At 36.2% G+C, this 20299-nt stretch overlaps 1 protein-coding gene across 3 annotated transcripts in view; it reads right to left on the bottom strand.

Moving 5' to 3' along the window:
- LOC115521781 (lymphocyte antigen 75) overlaps nucleotides 1–20299 on the bottom strand; it is a 134820-nt gene that overhangs the window by 55662 nt on the left and 58859 nt on the right. For all 3 annotated transcript variants that reach the window (XM_030327227.1, XM_030327225.1, XM_030327226.1), the window contains exons 17-26: nucleotides 19386–19421; nucleotides 18827–19002; nucleotides 17879–17946; nucleotides 17528–17607; nucleotides 16807–16946; nucleotides 14756–14861; nucleotides 14167–14327; nucleotides 6801–6930; nucleotides 5297–5523; nucleotides 1256–1421 (exon numbers count right to left, since the gene is read on the bottom strand). In XM_030327227.1, coding sequence (XP_030183087.1) covers nucleotides 1256–1421; nucleotides 5297–5523; nucleotides 6801–6930; nucleotides 14167–14327; nucleotides 14756–14861; nucleotides 16807–16946; nucleotides 17528–17607; nucleotides 17879–17946; nucleotides 18827–19002; nucleotides 19386–19421 — 1290 coding nt within the window. The remainder of the gene's footprint in view (nucleotides 1–1255; nucleotides 1422–5296; nucleotides 5524–6800; nucleotides 6931–14166; nucleotides 14328–14755; nucleotides 14862–16806; nucleotides 16947–17527; nucleotides 17608–17878; nucleotides 17947–18826; nucleotides 19003–19385; nucleotides 19422–20299) is intronic.

Raw genomic sequence — 20299 nt, forward strand, 5'->3', positions numbered from 1 at the left:
AGAGAGAGAGAGACAGAGAGACAGAGAGAGAGACAGAGAAAGAGAGAGAAAGGGAGAGAGGGAGAGAGAGAGAGAGAGAGAGAGAGAGAGAGAGAGAGAGAATCCCAAGCAGGCTCTGTGCCATCAGCAGAGAGCCCAATGCAGGGCTTGAACTCACAAACTGTGAGATCATGACCTAAGCTGAAGCTGGACACTTAACCAACTGAGCCACCCAGGTGCCCCTTTTCTCTAATTTTAAAGATAAATTTTAATTTTTATTTATTTATTAAAGGTACATTTTAATGAAATATGTGATGTTCTAAGTTGTTGCTTTAATGAAAGCAAACAGAAATAGTTGAAAATGTGATTATGGCTTTTATTATGAAAAAGACATAGACTCCAGGAGATGCAAATATAGATATACTCTACTCAAAGTCAACAAACAGATTTAATATGCAGTAGAGACCATCCAGCATGTCTCCCAGGTTGCAACAACTCCCTTTGGGAAGTAGTCTTTTCTTTCTACTGCAAACACACACATGTGGGCCTCTGGCAGTTGTAAAACTACTTTACTCTGACTGAGCTAGAGATTGCGTACCTTACTCTAGCGAGGTACATCAGATTCTAAGAATTTGGAAAGTATAATTTAGGGATAGTCAATCCATCTCCAGTTATGGCTATCATTGAAAGCTACAGAGCTGCCATGTTTTACCATGCACAGAGAGAAGCATAAAGTATATAAAAAGAAGAGTGCAGGTCTACAGAGAGAAACAGAAAGGATAGGTGGGAGACAGTATCTCTGGGTTCCAGATTCCATTCAGTTTCTGATTCCCATTCTTCATGAGGCTCAGCGATATCCTCATTTTTGAGGATCTAAGTGTCCCTTTTGGCTTAAGCTGGCTTGAGCTGGTTACTGTTACTGGCAAACAAATGAATCTTAACAGTGACTCTTAAAAAGAAAGATTAGCTGTTGATCATTAAGAATTACAAAAAAATAATTCTCACAAATATGAGTTTTCTATAGAACATAAACACAAAATACATACAAAATGAGACCAATGGGAGTTAAAACTCAAAGGTCAAGTACCCTTGTCAGCTGACAAAAATAAAGATATAACATGTCTAAAATAACAAATCAATGACAAAGTATTTAATATGTAATTCTACTTGAATTTTCATAACAAATTTTGTTGTAGAAAAAGAACGTGATTATAATTTCAAAACCAGATTTTACAAAACCACCCCCCATAAATTAAAATATTTAAAATTAGCATACTTCCTGGATAGTAGCAAATGGCACCTGGTTGCTGATGCTCACAGTCAGATGTCTTCCAGAAACCATCAGTGTCTAAGATTACACAGTCTTCAAGTTGATTATTATTTTCAATCCAGCGGCTAAATTGAAGATGTTTCCCATCTGACCAACCATAGTTGAGTTCATCCTGTAAGCAGCCGAAATACAGTTCAAGTGGCAATACTTCATGTTATCTCCTTTGTATTATTTCAACCCTCATGCTCAATCTAATAACTTTTAATTTTATCTTATATTTAGCACATAGTTACACAGCACTTACCACGTGCCAGGCACTGTTCTAAGTGCTTTGCAAAGATTAATTTATTTAATCTTCCTAACAACCATATGAGATAGGAACTTTTATATTTCTTTCACAGATGAGGAAACTGAAGGCATGTAGTGTGCCCAAAGTCACATAGAATGTATACTGCAGTGCTGGGATTCCAATCCAGGCCATCAGGTGCTAGAGTCCATGGCCTGAGTCATTATGCTAGGCTGCCTCACATATAGTTGGAACTGTTGGTTGTTGCAAGTCAGAAAAACAATTATGTGGTAGTGTAAAGAACACGGGCTCTGGGGCTACGCATATCTAGTTTTGAATTCTGGCTCAGTCCCATATTAGTTTTTGATTTTGAGTTTACCTTGCCAAGTTTCCATCCCCTCATCTATTAAACGGATATGACACTTAACCTCTCAGGGCTGGAATTCGTGGGGTAACGTATAAAACATGTAACTCAATGGCCAGCTGGTGCACAGGAAGAGCTACATAAGTGTTGGCTCTCTCCCTCTAACCCTGACTCAGGCCTTATGGCTCTCACACTGTTATTTTTACACTTGTCTTTGTAGAAAAGCTTCCTCATTCACTAAACTCTATTGTGCACTAAAAGTCTATGAACATCTGTCTTTACATCCTGACAAGGGCCTGACCACCCACCTATCTTGAGAGAGGCTTTACAGAATAGGTACAAAAGTCCAGGGTACAGACCTGTTTGGGCTTCCCCATGGTGCTGTCAGAGCAGCAGCCCTTATACATTGACCCAATGAACTAAGCTGTCCTGAGGCCCAAGACAATTCTGCATCCCTGGTTTACTTGGAATACTGGGCAAAGGCCACACACAGTATCCTTAGTGAACCATAAATAACAAACATGTTCAGGCTTCAATACCACCAACTGTTTCATTCTGAAAACTGTTCTCCACCAGAGTTCCAGTTGTAACCTTGTGGCCTAAGCCTCTGACCTCAAATGTGCCCTTTGGCCATGGGATGTTGCTTGCACTTGGTTATTACCCTGGATTTCTTCACCTTTGTTGCACTCACAGCAGGTCTTTGGAACTTCTATTCCTCGTAGATAAATCACCGCACCTTCTATCTCTCTGCTGAATGTGATCTCTCTTTATTACGACTATAAGCGTCTCTTTACTAAATTCTTGACCTTAATTGATCTTAATCAAAACCTGCCTTTCCCAAGGGAATAAGTTCCTTTCAACACCCACAAGGGAAGGCTGTTTATTTTTCCATTCTCAGATACTGCAGGGCTATGAGAATGGGATAGCAGGTTATTTTTTATCTCCTTCAGTCATTTCCTTTGAGGTTTATGCAAGCTTCCAGATTCTTTGCTCTCTCTGACATTCACTGAGGACTTGCCTCCTTATTCCCCCCTGATATTCACTGGGGAGATACCCCATGTCTTGCTCTGTCCTCTTGGTCCAACCATCGACTTACAGACATTAATGTTCATGTGGGTAATTCATCCAGCTCCCAAGCCTTCTTGACTTCCTCTCTTTCTATGTATTTCCACTTCTGTGTACTTGAGTGACCCACTGCCACTGCCACAGTCTGAACTTTATATAAACCAGAACTGCTGTGAGCCTTAGTTCAGGCCAACATCATTTCCTGCATGAATTTCTGTAAGAAATCTCCTGACTGCTCGCTTCCTTACCCACCCTCTGCCAGTATAATTCTTCTTAAGTAAAAACCTGATATTGTCACTACCAGGTTTAAAATCTTTCAATACCCTTCCATTGCTTTCAGTGTAAAATGTATCCTGTCCATGCTCCAAAGATTTAAGGCAGCTTATGCAAATACATAGTAAACAGCTACATAGAATATGTAAAAGAGTGAAAGAAAAAAGAGAAACATAAGTACAGATTGAAAATAGGATACGAAATAAGGCCAAAATCCTTCAGTGGTGAATAAAAAGTTACAAAATGGTATGATTCTAATTATCTTAAAAATATACATGTACGGGCACCTAGGTGAGTCAGTTGGTTAAGTGTCAGACTTCGGCTCAGGTCATGATCTCACAGTTTGTGGGTTTGAGTCCCGCATCGGGCTCTGTGCTGACAGCTCGGAGCCTGGAGCCTGTTTCAGATTCTGTGTCCCCCTCTCTGTCTGTCCCTCCCCACTCGCACTCTGTCTCCCTCTGTCTCAAAAATAAATAAACATTAAAAAAAAATACATGTGTACATAGAAAAAACTTGAGGGATATATGCCAGATTACTAAATCATATTTATCACTAGTTACTGGGATTATAGGTGATCTTAATTTTCTTTTAAAAATATTTACTATAAATTTACAGATTTTCCACAGGGATGGTATTGCTTTTGTTTCAAAAGGTTAAAGGTGATTGAAACTAGGAAATGTAATAACTTATTACTACCCTCACAAGAGACACAATGATGGGTTTCACATAAACCCAAACACTGAAGAGGAAATAAATAAAAGCAATGTTATGAAAGAATTGATACAATAAGTCTTAAAAACTAGTTCAAGCTGACGATCTGGCTCTGAGAGTCTCAGAGAAAACATTCTTCAAGCAATTTCTAAATACTAGTTTTAACTGAGCTTCTAGTACATGCTGGTGGTAATGAATCCAAAATTTATCAAAGGTAATGTTTACTTCTGAGTCTATTTTAAGTTTTTTTCACCCATTCTCCAGTTCAACTCTGGGTGTGCGCTAGGACTAAATCACTTTCAATCACATTTTTTTCCATGCAGCCCTAAAACCATCTTGGTATATACCACATTGGTATATTGAGGGTTTCCCCAAGGTATATATAACTTAGGTTTACTTCACAATGTAAGGTACTCTTCTGTCCTACTCTGCCAATTGCCTTCTCTCTGAGAGTGAAGAATACTGGTTTAGGGGACATTTATCTAACAAGGGCTTCACCAGTCATGCACTGTGCAGATGCAGGGGGCAGAGTTCACATCACAATCTTTGTAAATGGCACCCCCTATGCAGAGCATAATATATGCAGCCTCACATACCAGCCCTATATTTTACCCTTCAATACATCTCAGTGGGCATACATAGAGAGCCTAGAGCAGAGACAAAAATGACCTACAATGCTGACAGAAATACTACAGCTTTATTTATTATTATTTTTTTACTATACCTTTATTTAGAAAAATACTTATTAATTATAGCTAAATGCTTCAGAAGCATGTATGTTCCTGTTTATGTAACATGTTTGTAGCTTAGCACTGGGAATTAGCAGGAGACTAGTATTCTTTGCTGGGCTGTGAAATAAACTAGAAGTACTTAAGACATCTATCCAGGATCAGGCCTTGAACTGTGGTGAAACACTACTCTAATCCACTTTTAGAGAGGCTTAATTGTACTCTGCTGATTCTGAAAAGGATAAAAAGACTCTTCATCAGAAGCCATAGTACTTCTACACACTGGACCTCATCTGATTTAATTCTTCTCTTCCCCTCTTCTTTTCATTGGCTGGGGAGAGATGGCATCCTGCTTCTAGCTCAGTCTTTTACTAGAATAAAAAGAAGTGCTCATCTACATATGTCCACTAGAACTTCTTCTTAATCTAAACAATAAAGCATCAGATCTTTCAACAGTGGAAAGATGACTACCACTAAAAATTATACACTTCATGAAATTTACTCACTGGAGAAAGATTTTACAACCTCTGGGTTCTTTTGGTCTGGTATGAGAAATGCTGTGTGCAACAAAAATTTCACGTTTCGTCAGTCAATCCTGGCAGTTGGGACTGAAAACTTACGTCTCGACTGGAGAGTCCAATCCATAAAGAAGAGTTATGAAGGACCGTCTGCACAGTTAGGAACGCCTGCTGGTAAGGGTCTGTGATGCTCACCAGGTGCATGTTATCTTTCTGACACTCCTTCAGAGCATCAAACCAAGTCAGACTCTTCGGGATTATTTTGTACAAATTATTTAGATACTTTATAGTGTCTGAAGTATTCTGCAAGGTCTGTCTGCTTTCAATTTCTGCGTGTAAAAGAAAAAAAAAAACACAAAAACCACCCACTCTGCAAGGCATGGGACATTTCTTCATTTCTCCATAAGTACTTTAGATATTACTTATCTATTCATTTATTTTAGATTTTCGTTGGGAGAACTAGGTATGTCTTGGTGTATACCTTAGGCAAATATGTTTGAGCCGCATCTTTTTTTTTTTCTAAAATTGGAACAAAATTGTTTTTGTTAATCTGATTTAGGAAGGAAAAAAGGTATAAGTAAAAGTAGGTTACAATGAGATTACCATTTCAGATTGGTATCAAATACCTCCTTTGTTTGAACTCCTTTAACAAGAGGAGGTGTTAGGTATTCCCTTACAAAGTTTTAATCTGGGAGAGCTCCCATGAAAAAAATGTACAAAACAACCCACAAGAGGATATATTGAATTATTATTTTACAGTACTTCCCTGAATAAAGCAGTTACTAAACAGTATGAGACAAATGACCATAGGTTAATTAAACAAAAAGTTCCTTAGAAGTACGTGGATTATCTACTTAAGGTTCTCATTACATGATAAAGCTTTTTAGAAATTTTATTTATTTACTTATTTATTTATTTATTTATTTATTTTTTATTTTATTTTTTATTTTTTTATTTTTGAGAGAGAGAGAGGGAGGGGCAGAGGGAGAGAGAATAAGAATCTTAAGCAGGCTCCATACTCAGCACAGAGCCCAACGAAGGGATCAATCCCATGGCCCTGGGATCATGACCAGAGAACAAATCAAGAGTTGAACATTTAAGTGGCTGAGCCACCCAGTCGTCCCCAAAGGTTTTTTTTTTTTTTTTTAATCATTTATTAAGAACATTGTGAAAAAAAAAAAAAAAAGAACATTGTGATCAATGAAAACAATGTGATACTTTTGAAAAACATCTTTTTGAAAATATGGACCTCTTAAAAAAAAATTTGTTAACATTTATTTATTTTTGAGAGACAGAGACAGAGCACAAGCGGGGGAGGGGCAGAGAGTGAGGGAGACACAGAATCCAAAGCAGGTTCCAGGCTCAGAGCTGTCAGCACCAATACTTAATTTTGACATTTAATTAGGTAAAGCAATGACATTTGAAAAAAAATCACATTCCATTTGAGATAATCTGACTCACTGAACCAATATGAGTTTAGCCATGTTGAAAATTTAGGGAAGCTATATGTTTACAAATTAATATTCATTTATAAGATTTTCATGAAAAAGTAGTGTATATATCTAACAGCATAAAGTACCATAGTTATCTAGATGATAATTCATACCTGAATATCTCTGACAGAGAGACAGAGTGTGGTGCTCACTGCAGGAAGTAAAATTCCATGTCCCAGTATAAGGCGACTTTTCGAGGTTGAGCATTAGAGCACAGTGGTATTGGGACTCTTCCTCAAAAATCTAAAGGAAAAGGCAAATATGTACAAATAATCATGAAACTACCTGTCTGAAGATCCCAGCAAGAGAACTTTATATTCCAAATTGGATTTTTCGTCCTGTAAAAATTTCATTAAGGAGCTGACTGTGAAATCACAAGAAAATCCTCAAAAACTTCCAAAGAATGGGAAAAGGGCAATTAACTTTAGAAATTATAAAACAAAAAAGGAAAGGACCCAAATAAATAAAATTAAGAATGAAAGAGGAGAGATCACGACCAACACAACAGAAATAAAAACAATAGTAAGAGAATATTTTGAGCAATTATAAGCCAATAAAATGGGTAATCTGGAAGAAATGGACAAATTCCTAGAAACATATACACTACCAAAATTGAAACAGGAAGATACAGAAAATTTGAACAGACCCACAACCAGTAAGGAAATCGAATTAGTAATCAAAAATCTGCCAAAAAACAAGAGTCCAGAGCCAGATGGCTTTCCAGGGGAATTCTACCAAACATTTAAGGAAGAGTTAACACCTATTCTCTTGAAACTGTTCAAAAAATAGAAATGGAAGGAAAACTTCCAAACTCTTTCTATGAAGAGTTTTGTAGGTTCAAGCCCCACGTCGGGCTCTGTGCTGACAGCTCAGAGGCTGGAGCCTGCTTCGGATTCTTTGTCTCCCTCTCCTTCTGCCCCTACCCTACTCGCATTCTGTCTCTGTCTCTCTCAAAAATAAATAAACATTAAAAAAAATTTAAACAGATCAAGAAAAACTGGTACAAGTAAGATTAAAACACAATTATAGTAATATTTAACACTCTGCTATCATTCTTGATATTTCAAAGCAAAAAAAGTAATGATGATTAATTTAATTTATCAGATGTTTTTAAATTTTTTATGTTGACAAACTGTGTACAACAGAGTACTCACCTTAAAGCTTTGATCCTGTATCTGTCACTATAAAAACATCCATAAACATCTATTTAGATTTCATTCTCTGATCACAAATCAATAATACTAGGTATGAAAATTTTTTCGAAGTATATTGTTCCTATATTTTTTATATGCTTGAAACATATCACACACTTAGAAAAATAAGAAAAGTAGGTTTATCCCAGGAGTTACAAATTTTATAAAAACACGTACACACATGTTACACAATAAACACGGAACTAAAACTGAAATAAAATAATTATAGGGAAGAATAATATCACCAGGGATATGTGTAAAACTTTTTTACAGAGGCAAATGTGTATTATTATTACGTGTTTTATTTGAGAATAGTTGACACACAAAGGTACATTAGTTTCAGGCATACCACATAGTGATTTAGCTTCCCCATATGTTATACTATGCTCCCCACAAGTGTAGCTACCATCTGTCACTATATAATCCACTTATAATATCATTGACTATAATCCCTATACTGTGCCTTTTATTCCTGTAACTTATTCCCATAACTGGAAGCCTGTATTTTCTTCTTCCCTTCACCCCGTTTGCCCACCCTCCCACTCCGCTTCCTCTGACAACTATCAGTTTGTTCTCTGAACAAACATTCAGTTTGTTCTCTGTGTTTATAGGTCTGACTATCCTTTTTATTTGCTTATTCATTTGTTTTGTTTTTTTCACATGAGTGTTTTCCACATAGGAGTGAAATGGTATTTGTCTTTCTCAGTCTGACTTACTTCCCTTAGCATAATACCCTCTATGTACATTCATGTTGTCACAAATGGCAAGATCTCATCCATTCTTATGGTTGTGTAGTATTTCTGTGTGTGTGTGTGTGTGTGTGTGTGTGTACCACATTTTCCTTATCCATTCATCTATCAATGGATACTTAGGTTGCCTCCATATCTTGGCTATTGTAAATAATGCAGCAATAGATATAGGGGTGCATATATCTTTTTGAATTAGTGTTTTGGTATTTGGGTGAATACCCAATAGTGGAATTCTGCAAATATATATTATTAAATGTATTCTGGTTTTTAAAGGAAAGATGAACTAAGAACTGAATACAGGAGATTAGAAAATGAATAAAAATATAACTCCAAGAAAAACAGGATAGAAAATGTAGTAATATTTGTAAATGTATCTTAAGCAATAGGAGTAGAGAGGGGAGAAGAGGGAAGAGGAAGCCATTAACACACCAATTTTGTAAAATCTGAATAAGAAAAAGTAAAAACACAATCAAATTAAGATATGGAGATTTAAAAAGATAATAGTATACACAATTTTATTCTAATACATTAGAAAATCTAGGGGCGCCTGGGTGGCGCAGTCGGTTAAGCGTCCGACTTCAGCCAGGTCACGATCTCGCGGTCCGTGAGTTCGAGCCCCGCGTCAGGCTCTGGGCTGATGGCTCAGAGCCTGGAGCCTGTTTCCGATTCTGTGTCTCCCTCTCTCTCTGCCCCTCCCCCGTTCATGCTCTGTCTCTCTCTGTCCCAAAAATAAATAAACGTTGAAAAAAAAAAAAATTAAAAAAAAAAAAAAATCTAAATGAGGGGCACCTGGCTGTGTCAGTTGGAAGAGGATGAGACTCTTGATCTTGGGATTATGAGTTTGAGCCCCATGTGGGATGTAGGGAATACTTAAATACATTTTAAAAACTTAAAAAATCTAAATGAAGTAGGCAACTTTCTTGAAAACTACAAATTAGCATAATTTTTATAAGGAGAAACAGAAAATTCCAAAATGTACCAGTAACTTTGGAGGAAACTGAAAATTAATATTAATAGTTCATTTTAAACACTATGCGTCAGAGAGCTGAAAGCTTTAAATGAATTGTCTATGTAATCCTCACATTGTATTGTAGGTGTAACAGTGTCAGAATTTACAGATGAACAGTTGAGGCTTAAGAAAAATTAAGTGAACTTACAAAGGCACACTAAATGGCTGGATGGAATTCAAACGCAGACAATGTGATTCTGGAGTTTAAGCACTCAACCACTACACCAAATCCTTTTATTATTAAAGAATGATCTCTGAAAAGTAACATCACATGATTTTTTAGGTAATTCCTTCAAACTTTCAGGGAAAGAAAATTCTCCAGTCTGAGTCATAATTTCAAAACATAAAGGCAAAAAGCTACCCAGTTCATCTTACGAAGCTGACGTAATCGGAAAAAAAATCCGACCACATAGCATAAAAAATTAACTCTGTGAACAGAGATGAAAACATTCTCAGATAAAATTCTAATAAATCCAATTCAGTATAGTAGTAAAATAATAATCCATTCTGAGCAACTAGATTTTATGATAAGAAAATGAAAATGGTTTACTATAGCTATACCACAATTTTAGCAGATGCTGGAAATAAGCTTCAGAAAATTCCGTACTTATTCTTGAATAGAAGTTCTAAATAAGCTAGTTCTAGAATGATAAAACTTAAACAAAGAGTAGGCATCATATATAACAATGAGAGACTTCAGACAGTCCAGAAAATACAGAGCAAGTCTAGGTTGGTGGTTATTACTTCTGGTAGTACTACAGTTCTGGAAGTCCAGCCATATGTGGTGAAGCATGGACAGGTATTTGAAGATTATGATTATCTGATTAGGAAACCCCCCAAAAAATCTAGCGAAAAACTGAGAAGTAATAAGAGGCTTTTAGGAAGATGGATGCCTGTGAAATACATATATAAATATACCCAAATAATAGCTTTCTGCCTGTCAGTGAGAAAATCAAGAAAAAACCTGCCATTCTCAGAGGCAATGAGACAGAATTACAAAAACTTCACTAAGGGCTCTGAAGGAAGACTTGAGTAAATGGAGAGATATAGTACACCATATTTTTAAATTGAAAGGTTAATAAAAAGATGTTAATTCTCCCTAAAATATTGTCAAATTCTCATCAGAACTATTTTAATTTAATTAGCTTAGTTGGAAATTTACTAAATAATATAGTTTGGAAGAATGGACAAGAATAGCTAAAACTATTGTTTAAAGGTATACATAAAGGATAACTATTCTTATTATTTTTTTTAAATATGGCAAAATTATAGTATTTAGATCAGTGTTATAGCTATGTAAGAGCATATCACATACACACACATTTAATATATAATAAAGGAGGCATCCTATATTGTCTTTAACAAATGGAAGTGTATTTAATAAACGATGTTAGACAGGACTAGGGAAACGCCTTAAGTATTCACTGACAACATACACAACATACCATGGCTGTACCATGCTGTCAGGAAAAAAAAGGCAAAGAAAATATAAGCATATATTTCACTAACATTTACATGATGAGCTTTGTAATCTAATAGAAATGGAGGAAAAAAAGGAAATAAACAGATTTGAATATACACACATGCAAAAAATCAAAACTTATTTCTAGAATATTTTTGGTATTCAGAGTTTAAAAATGTACTGGAATATTTTTAGTAAACACAGGAAATACAGAGTTAGCATGTTTAATATTTATAGTTATAATATCATAAGAAACACATGAAGGCAAGAAAGAAAAAAGAAATATATGAAGGCTTTGATAAATATTGACAAAACATAACATTTATACTTGATGAAATTCAAATTACTACTGAACTTATAGAACTTATTATATACAATTTATTAGGTATCAGAGAAATATAAACAAAAATATGACATATTTAAATTACCAAATTAGCAAGAATTTTTAAAAGACAATGCCCCTTGCACCTGTTGGGATGAACACTGGATGTTGTATGGAAACCAACTTGACAATAAATTTAATATTAAAAAAAAAAAAAAAAAGACAATGTCCCTTACAAGCAACGTAGTAAAGAACCTAAGAACACTGGTTCTGTGGAATCTTGGACCTAGATTTAAATGTGACTCTGACACATTTAAATGTGCATGGCTGCACAATTGGGGGTAAGTTACAGGATTCCTTCTGTTTTTACATTTCTAAGATAGAGGTGGGGTAATAGTCTTTTTCACATCTGTCATGCAGATTAAATGAAATAATGTATATGATACATTAGCAAAGTACCTGACACATATTAGATGCTCAACAAATGTTAGAAATTGTTAACATGCTGCTATGGATAAAATGGCAATCATAATATATTGCTAATAAGAATATAAACTCATAAACCTTTCTGGAAAGCATTTGGTGATCAGAGCTTTATAACTACTTACATCTTTTGATCTGGCTATATGACTTCCAAAATCTATCTTAAGGAGGTAATTTGAAATATAACCAAAGATTATGCACATAAACGTTCACTATAGCACTATTTATGATTGTGCAAAAATGGAAACAACCTAAATATTCTCGCATATCTATCATGAAGTATTGTGCAACTATTAAAATGCTTATCAAGTATATTTTTTAATGGTATAAGAAACTGTTATATAATACTAAATAAGGAAAGTAGAATACAATAGTATGTATACAGTGGTAAACAGACTGTGATTTTATCTATGTCAGAAAGATAATATATGAAAAAGCCTTAGAAGGAAAAATGCTGAAATACTTATTGTGATTTCCTAGATGTGGGTTCAAATATAGTCTGTGACTCATTTAGTAGGTTGTGACATCAATTCAGTAGATCTTGACTCACATATGTGATAATGAAATAGGATTGGATAGGAGAAGGAGAATAGCTTAGACTAGACTAGACTAGACTAGAATAAAATAAAATAGAAAATATCAGTGGGTATATGCTGTAAGGGTAAGTACTGTTTCTTGAAACATCTGTTTCAATTCATTATTATATTTATATTCATGTACTAAATGGTAATTTAAATGTATTTCTTACTATGGGGTTATGGTTGAAACCTTGAAAGCTACTGGCCTAAGTATAAGTAGAATCAGGTTGACAGTTTCCTTTATTGCATTTACTCTTCTACAACTTTCAGATTTTCTATGATAACCAAGCATTACTTTAATATTTACTTTGTACATAATTACATATGACTCAGAGTTCCCTTTGCCACCAACATCTACCTTGAGCAAAGTTATACTGCATCAGGAACATCAACTGACTGTTGTCTAGGCATACCTTTGGAATTTGACTTTAAAGTTAATTTCTTTTTTTTTTTTTCTTTTTTTTTTTTTAATTTTTTTTTTTTCAACGTTTATTTATTTTTGGGACAGAGAGAGACAGAGCATGAACGGGGGAGGGGCAGAGAGAGAGGGAGACACAGAATCGGAAACAGGCTCCAGGCTCTGAGCCATCAGCCCGGAGCCTGACACGGGGCTCGAACTCACGGACCGCGAGATCGTGACCTGGCTGAAGTCGGACGCTTAACCGACTGCGCCACCCAGGCGCCCCTAAAGTTAATTTCTTAATCTTTGCCATTGTGCAAAGGGTGGTTTATATCCAGCAAATAGGGAAGACAGAAGCAGGGGGGCAGCAGAATCATGGTATAAGGTAACTATTGTTAACACAATGCTTTTTTCCCTTCTATAGCTTCTTTGTGTGTAGCTGTTTGGGAAGAATGATCACTAATCACCAATTTTGTACTTTTGGCCCCAGGAGACAGCCCCCAAATCCCAAAATATTAATAAAACATTTATATTTGCTTCTATTTGCATCTCACTCCTTGATGGCTTATTGTGGTTGTAAAATAAGTGTCATGGAGTCTGAAGCTACTGTGAAAAACAGGGGCATCTGCTTGAATGCTGGGGAGCTCCTGTTCTTCTTGTGATGGTTTTATTGACGTATTACTCATAGGTGATATCATTTACCCATTTAAAGCACACATTCTATAGTTCTTAGTATATTCAATTATGTAACCATCACCCTCAATCAATTTTTAGAACATTTTTACCACTCCAAGAAGAAATGCCATGCCCTTTGGGCATCACCCCCAATCTTTCCTTCCTCCTTAGCCTCTGGCAAACACTAATCTACATTTTATCTTTAACGATGTGCCTGCTCTGCACATTTCATATAAGTGGACTCATAAAATAGACCTTTATTCTTTTTATATATGCTTATTTATTTATATTGAGAGAGAGACAGAGAGAGAGAGTGTGCGCACATGGGGAAGGGACAGAGAAAGAGAGAGAGAGAGAGAGAGAGAGAGAGAGAGAGAGAGAGAGAGAGAGAATCCAAAGCAGGATCCACACTGTCAGCATGGAGCCCAATGCAGGGCTTGAACTCATGAACCGTGAGATCACACATGACCTGAGCCGAAGTTGGACACTTAACCACCTGAGCCACTCAGGTGTCCCAATAGACCCTTGTTATTATCTTAATCTAGTAATTTATGGAATACTTGGGTATGTCACAAACCTATATAGATTTCTGATTCAAAAAAACTTACATTTGTTGGTATTTTCAGCCTCCAACCAGACAGCAATGGGTGAAAGTTACTGTATGTCAGCTCCCTGTTATCTGTCCACTTGTTTATCCTTTCATAGGCAGTCCAGCGCAAACCAATCCATAAGGTAGCCTCCATATCCGGAAGCAAGGATGTAATAAAATCTGCCAGAAAGAGATTTTTTTTAAAGCATTTGACTTATTCAAATTAAAGATATATTAAAAATGTTAATGACTATCTCTTGCTTATCTACAAAGATAGTCTTTTACCTATTCTGTAAAATAAGTTTATTTATTTATTTTGAGAGAGAACGAGAGACAGAATGAGCAGGGGAGGGGCAGAGAGGGAGAGGGAGAGAGAGAGAGAATCCCAAGCAGGCTCTGCAATGTCATTGAGGAACCCGATGTGGGGCTTGAACTCACAAACTGTGAGTTCACAACCTGAGCCAAAACCAAGAGTCAAGTGCTTAACTGACTGAGCCACCCAGGTGCCCCTAATAAGATTTTTTAATATGCTAATTCCCCACGGCCTCCCCAAACTATCTTGGCTCCCCAGATCAGAATAAAACATGTTTTCAGAACAATTCTGCTACCTTGTTCTCTCTGGCTCAACACTGAAGGAAGGGTGCCACCATAGGTATGACAAGTATCACTTGCTTGAGAAAATGTGAGAGACTTGGGTTTGATTTTTAGAAAACACTGCAAACAAAAAACATGAAGAATATTCTTATGAAGAATAAGATTCCAGACATAGGAAAGCTCACATAGTAGGTAAACGCTTCATCTTTTCTTTATTTTTTTTTAAAGAGAGAGAGAATGAGAGAGAGAGAGAGAGAGCGCACAAGCCAGGGAGAGGGACAGGGGGAGAGGAGAGAGTGTTAAGCAGGCTCCACGCTCAGTGCAGAGCCTGACGCGGGGCTCAATCCCATGACTCTGGGATCATGACATGAGCCGAAATCAAAGGTCAGAGGCTTAACTGATTGAGCCACCGAGGTGACCCATAAACACCTCATCTTTTAAAGGGCTGCTAATTTTTGGTCTCTGAGAGATGGAAATTTACAAAGTAGTACTATATGAATGCAGATCTCTGCTCTCAATATAAGCAACTAGAGTGGTCTATTAGTCAAACTATTTTTTTTTAAACCTCCCATTTATTTATTTATTTATTTATTTATTTATTTAACGTTTTATTTATTTTTGAGACAGGGAGAGACAGAGCATGAACAGGGGAGGGTCAGAGAGAGGGAGACACAGAATCTGAAACAGGCTCCAGGCTCTGAGCTGTCAGCACAGAGCCCTACATGGGGCTCAAACTCATGGACCGCGAGATCATGACCCGAGCCAAAGTCGGCTGCTTAACCAAGTGAGCCCCCCAGGTGCCCCAAAACCTCCCATTTATTGAGTGCTTCCCATGTGCTAAACAGTTTGCATAATATTATCTCATTTAATTCTCACAACAAATGGGGGGAAACTGAGGCACAGGGCAGTTAAGTAACTTCTCCAATGAGTGAAATAGCCAGACAGTGGTATGGTCAGCATTTAGATTGTGTTCCATCTGACTTCAAAGGCTGCATTCCAAATCATCACCTCCTTATATAAAAACAGATATTTTAAAACAAATCATCCCTGTTTCTTTTGGCAGGATATTTTAATTCAAAACTACACCAACTATGTAAATTAATTTAGTCCCAGTACCTTGGGGAAAAAAGATTGTACTACTTTTAAAATTAATATCTTAGCTTTAGTACAGAGCTTTCAGTTGTCAGACACATATCTTCCTTTTTCTTTTTGATACTATGATCACATTAGTACGGAGTAGTATGCTCTAAATTGTGTTCCTTGAAACATTCTACAAAATGCTTTCGTTCATCTTCCTTACAGACTGCAGTGGCCAATGAGCTATATAAATCATCATCATCGGGTGGCTTCTAGAAAAGACCCGAGAGAGAACACTCTGAACTTGAGCTTGGACGTTTTATTACGCTAAGGATGGCAGAGCAAAAAGACAAAAGGAGCCATTTTTGAAGATGTCATGGGGCTCTCACACCAACCCCAGCCTGCTTATCATCAAACTTCTCTTATGTAACAGAACAGATAGATGTTTTAACATACTATAGCAATCTCTCTACTTAGCATTTCCAAAGAGATACATATACCAATACAGATTATGAATCTCAAAAGAGGCAGATCTAGAATGCCCCCTTTGGAAGCAAGATCAATGATGAGCATTTTGTTAGCATATGTGTAGTTCCCAAAAAGTAGTTTGGGGAATGCTGGTCTAATTTAATTGACAGATACTGCTTGGATGTTTTCTTTCAGGGGGAAAATTTATCAGCCAGAAACTGTCAGTTTCCTTCATGCTATAGAGAGAGTCTATTTAAAGTATTACAATCCATTGACAGATCAATATCAGCAATTTAAGTTTAGTAGCAACAGAATAGGAACACAGGACTTGGAAAGACCTGTAGGCATGCCTAACTTGAGAGTCAACTTGGTTTCTGAAATGCAGAGGGATCAGGTGAGTTACTGAAATATGCAGAGGCTATCTTAGTGAAGTTATCTGATGGGCTGCCGTTCTGCCACAGGCCATACAACCAGCATGAAAGCAATCATCATTTGTACAATGTAGCAATTCTCTTTTTACCTTATTCTGAAAAGCAATCCAATCCCCAGAGCACTGTATTTTAGCTGCAGAATCTGGACTATATTTTTCTAACGAAGAGACATTATATTTTTCACAGATGAAGGGCAACTTGGTACTACAGTCTGCAGGTTTATTTAAGTCTGAGAAATGAAAAGCAGGATTACTGTAGTGAGAATTTTCTGTTCAGCAAATTTTAAAAACAATCCAGTAGTAGAGAAAATCTCTTCAAATCATTCTTTCCCAAACAGTTACAATATATTCCTTTTCTCCTCTAGCCATTTCTATCTTCTATAATTATCCATAGTTTATAGTATACCAGTGTTGCCGATAAAAATGCACACATTTGGTATAATGACCTCTGTTACCACAGTTCCTGATGGTGAGAAAATAGGTTGAAAGCGAAGGCTAATGAAGGGGAAAGAGACCTAAACTATATTTAGAATTTGTTACCTGTTTATCTTGGCAAATTTGTTTATAAGCTTATCAGTTATGAAATTGGTAAGTTTATTTCTAAGTAACTGCTTTAGGATAAAGTCAAAATATTCACAGTGAAAAGCACCTTTATCTGCATTTGGAATTTGAGCCATAGTCATTAGCAATAAGCCAAAACAAGATGAAGCAACCAAACATATAATCAAAAGGAAAACAAGGTTAAGCTAGTAATTGAACCTGAAGTTCACATATTACATAATTAACATTAAAGGATTTGGAATTAATTTACCGCTAAACCAAGTCTTGGCAGACATGTACAAGCATTCCTCCCGAAATGTTATAGGAAAGTGATGCCATAGATATCGTGAGCTGAAAGAAAAGGAGAGATTGCACAGCTCGTAACGTAGTTACATGTTCCATTGTGTTTTTTACTGTAATTTTACTTCTAAATTTAATGTTATGCCATTATTTTATACCACTTTTTTCTTAATGTTAATATGCAAAAAGACTTGGTTTCTCTAGTCTACACAGTTCACAGATTAATGTTCAAAACAAATTGTAAATAGCAATCCCTTTTCTAAAGGGAATTTGGGACTTCTTAAAATGACTTTACAAAGGCAGCATCAATTGTGTCACATACTTAAGAAAGTGACGATCTATGGGCTGTTCGCCAGTTCTCACCCACCACTTCTGTTCATCACCAGATATCTGAAAAACAAACCAACCAACCAACAAAATCACCCATCCTTACATGTGTTGACTTTTTTAAGAGAGTTTTGATTTACATACCCTATCTTACCATAACCACAACCACTAAAATTTCCAGACATTCCTTGGTCTCTAAATTATATACACCAGGTCCTTTTACCAAAGAAGTAGATGAAAACTTCTGTATATTCACTATGTGCTATTTTGCATACAGAAAATATCGTCTCTGTAATAACAGACATATGTTAATTGGATATAGAGGATATACTACAAGGAATTATACATTTAAAAATATAAAAATTATTTTTCCCACAAAGATATTTTGCAAAGTTAGTTATTAGAAGAAACAGAAACTCAACTATAAAATTAACTTTTACTACAAAATAAAAGAATTAGAGTAATTTATATTATCTATTGATGTTCATCTTATAAATTGACATTTATATTTAATCTTGAATATTTTAAAACATTGTACAGTTCTATTTAACTTTTCTAACATGAAATGATGAATTTGGATGCTGTTAGGCAAATTTTACTTGAAAGGAACATTTAACTTTTGTAGATTTTGGCAAGATTTCTGAAATATGTTTTATTTTTTTTTAACATTTATTCATTTTTGAGAGTGAGAGAGATAGAGCATGAGTGGAGGAGGGGCAGAGAGAGAGGGAGACACAGAATCAGAAGCAGGCTTCAGGCTCCGAGCTGTCAGCACAGGGCCCGACGCGAGGCTCGAACTCCTGGACTGTGAGATCATGACCTGAGCCGAAGTCGGACGTTCAACCGACTGAGCCACCCAGGCGCCCCAATAAGCTGAAATATTTTTTAGTGGAATAAATAATGAAAATAAGAAAAAAAAATTTAATATATTATCTCAAATTACGTTTGCTATTTTGTTTTTGATGGCTTTTAGTCCTGTCAAAGATGTCAGTGTAGCCAGGGAGCTGTGATTGCTAGCACAATACAGCACAGCTTCTTCATAGTTTAAGTGAGGATCAGCAACAAACCAATATTCACTCCCTTCAATGACAACTGGAGGTCCATGAATTCCAGCACGCTCTAAAGAAGAAGAAGAATATCAGAATTATGTACAAATCAAAATGCAGCCTCTAAACACAAATTAATGTTCAAAACTACTTATAAATAGTAATCCACTTAGATTATTGGCTCTCTCTGGCCAGGGCAGTGCTGTCTCCAAGGCACCAAGGATTGTTGAGCCAGTGAGAGATACAGCCAGCCTTCTGTACTCACAGAGGAGCACAAATCCAGCCTCAAAGTCTCATTCCACATCAGCCAATCACCTTTCCTGCCTGGAGATACTTCACCTCCATTGAAGATGTGATAGAAAAGCTGGCACTTAGGCCATGGCTTAAATAATGAACTAAATACATTATTGAGAAGGTAAAAGCAGCTTTGGCTAAATTTTAGTTTTCTTAACTTACCTGGATTGTACCAGTCTGGTGTTTTTGGAGTAAAGCCTATATAAGAAAGAAAGCAAAAGGCTTAAAATTAGTATCTAATTAGAGATAATGTCAGTAAATGCCTTTAATCTAACTCAAGAGAACTTGCAGAATTGCTGAGTTTGACCATTTACGGCCAAACCATTACCTTTCATATTATGATTGCTTCAGTTTGAATTTCGTGGGGCCTAAGCTAAAGCTGCTTTAGTGGCAATCAAAAAAGCAGATCTATTACTATTAACGTATTACTAGCAGTTCTCTACCTTATATCACTAAGTCACAAAGGAAGACTAGACGGATAAGATACAGTTAATAATTAGAAAGTATAAATAAGCAAATGAGTATATCATATACATTACATATGAGCAGTAAGGAATAGGCACCAAGACATTGTAGGATGAGATTATTCAGGAGCTAACTACTTCTCCATCCAACGCAATTTGAGTAATTGTTCCATAAACCTGGGTTGGTTGAGTTCATTGTCTTAGGATATCCTTGTAAACAATTTAGAGTAATCCAGTACTGAACTTTTTAAGAAGCTTTTTTAAGAGACAAAACTGGGAGAAAAATAATAAAAATCACCCAGAATTCCTAGTTGGAAACAGAGAAAATACAGTACATTACAAAGAATTTTCGTCTTTGAAGTTGAGTGGGTCAGTTTCCAAATGCCCTCAGACCCTTCACTGCTGTGGGACTTTGGATTAGCTGTTTAACTCCCTGAGCCTCAACTCTCTACTCTATAAATAAAAAAACAAGATTCTGCTACCATACTCACAAAGACTGTGAAAATCAGCTTAAGACCACGCCTTCAAAAGTACCCAGACAGTTGCAGGGCAGAGTAGCTTCCCCAGAATGCTTGTTGCCTTCTTCTCCCCCACTTCTTTCTTTCTTTTTTT

Source organism: Lynx canadensis, chromosome C1, assembly GCF_007474595.2.
Source record: "Lynx canadensis isolate LIC74 chromosome C1, mLynCan4.pri.v2, whole genome shotgun sequence".
NCBI lineage: Eukaryota > Metazoa > Chordata > Mammalia > Carnivora > Felidae > Lynx > Lynx canadensis.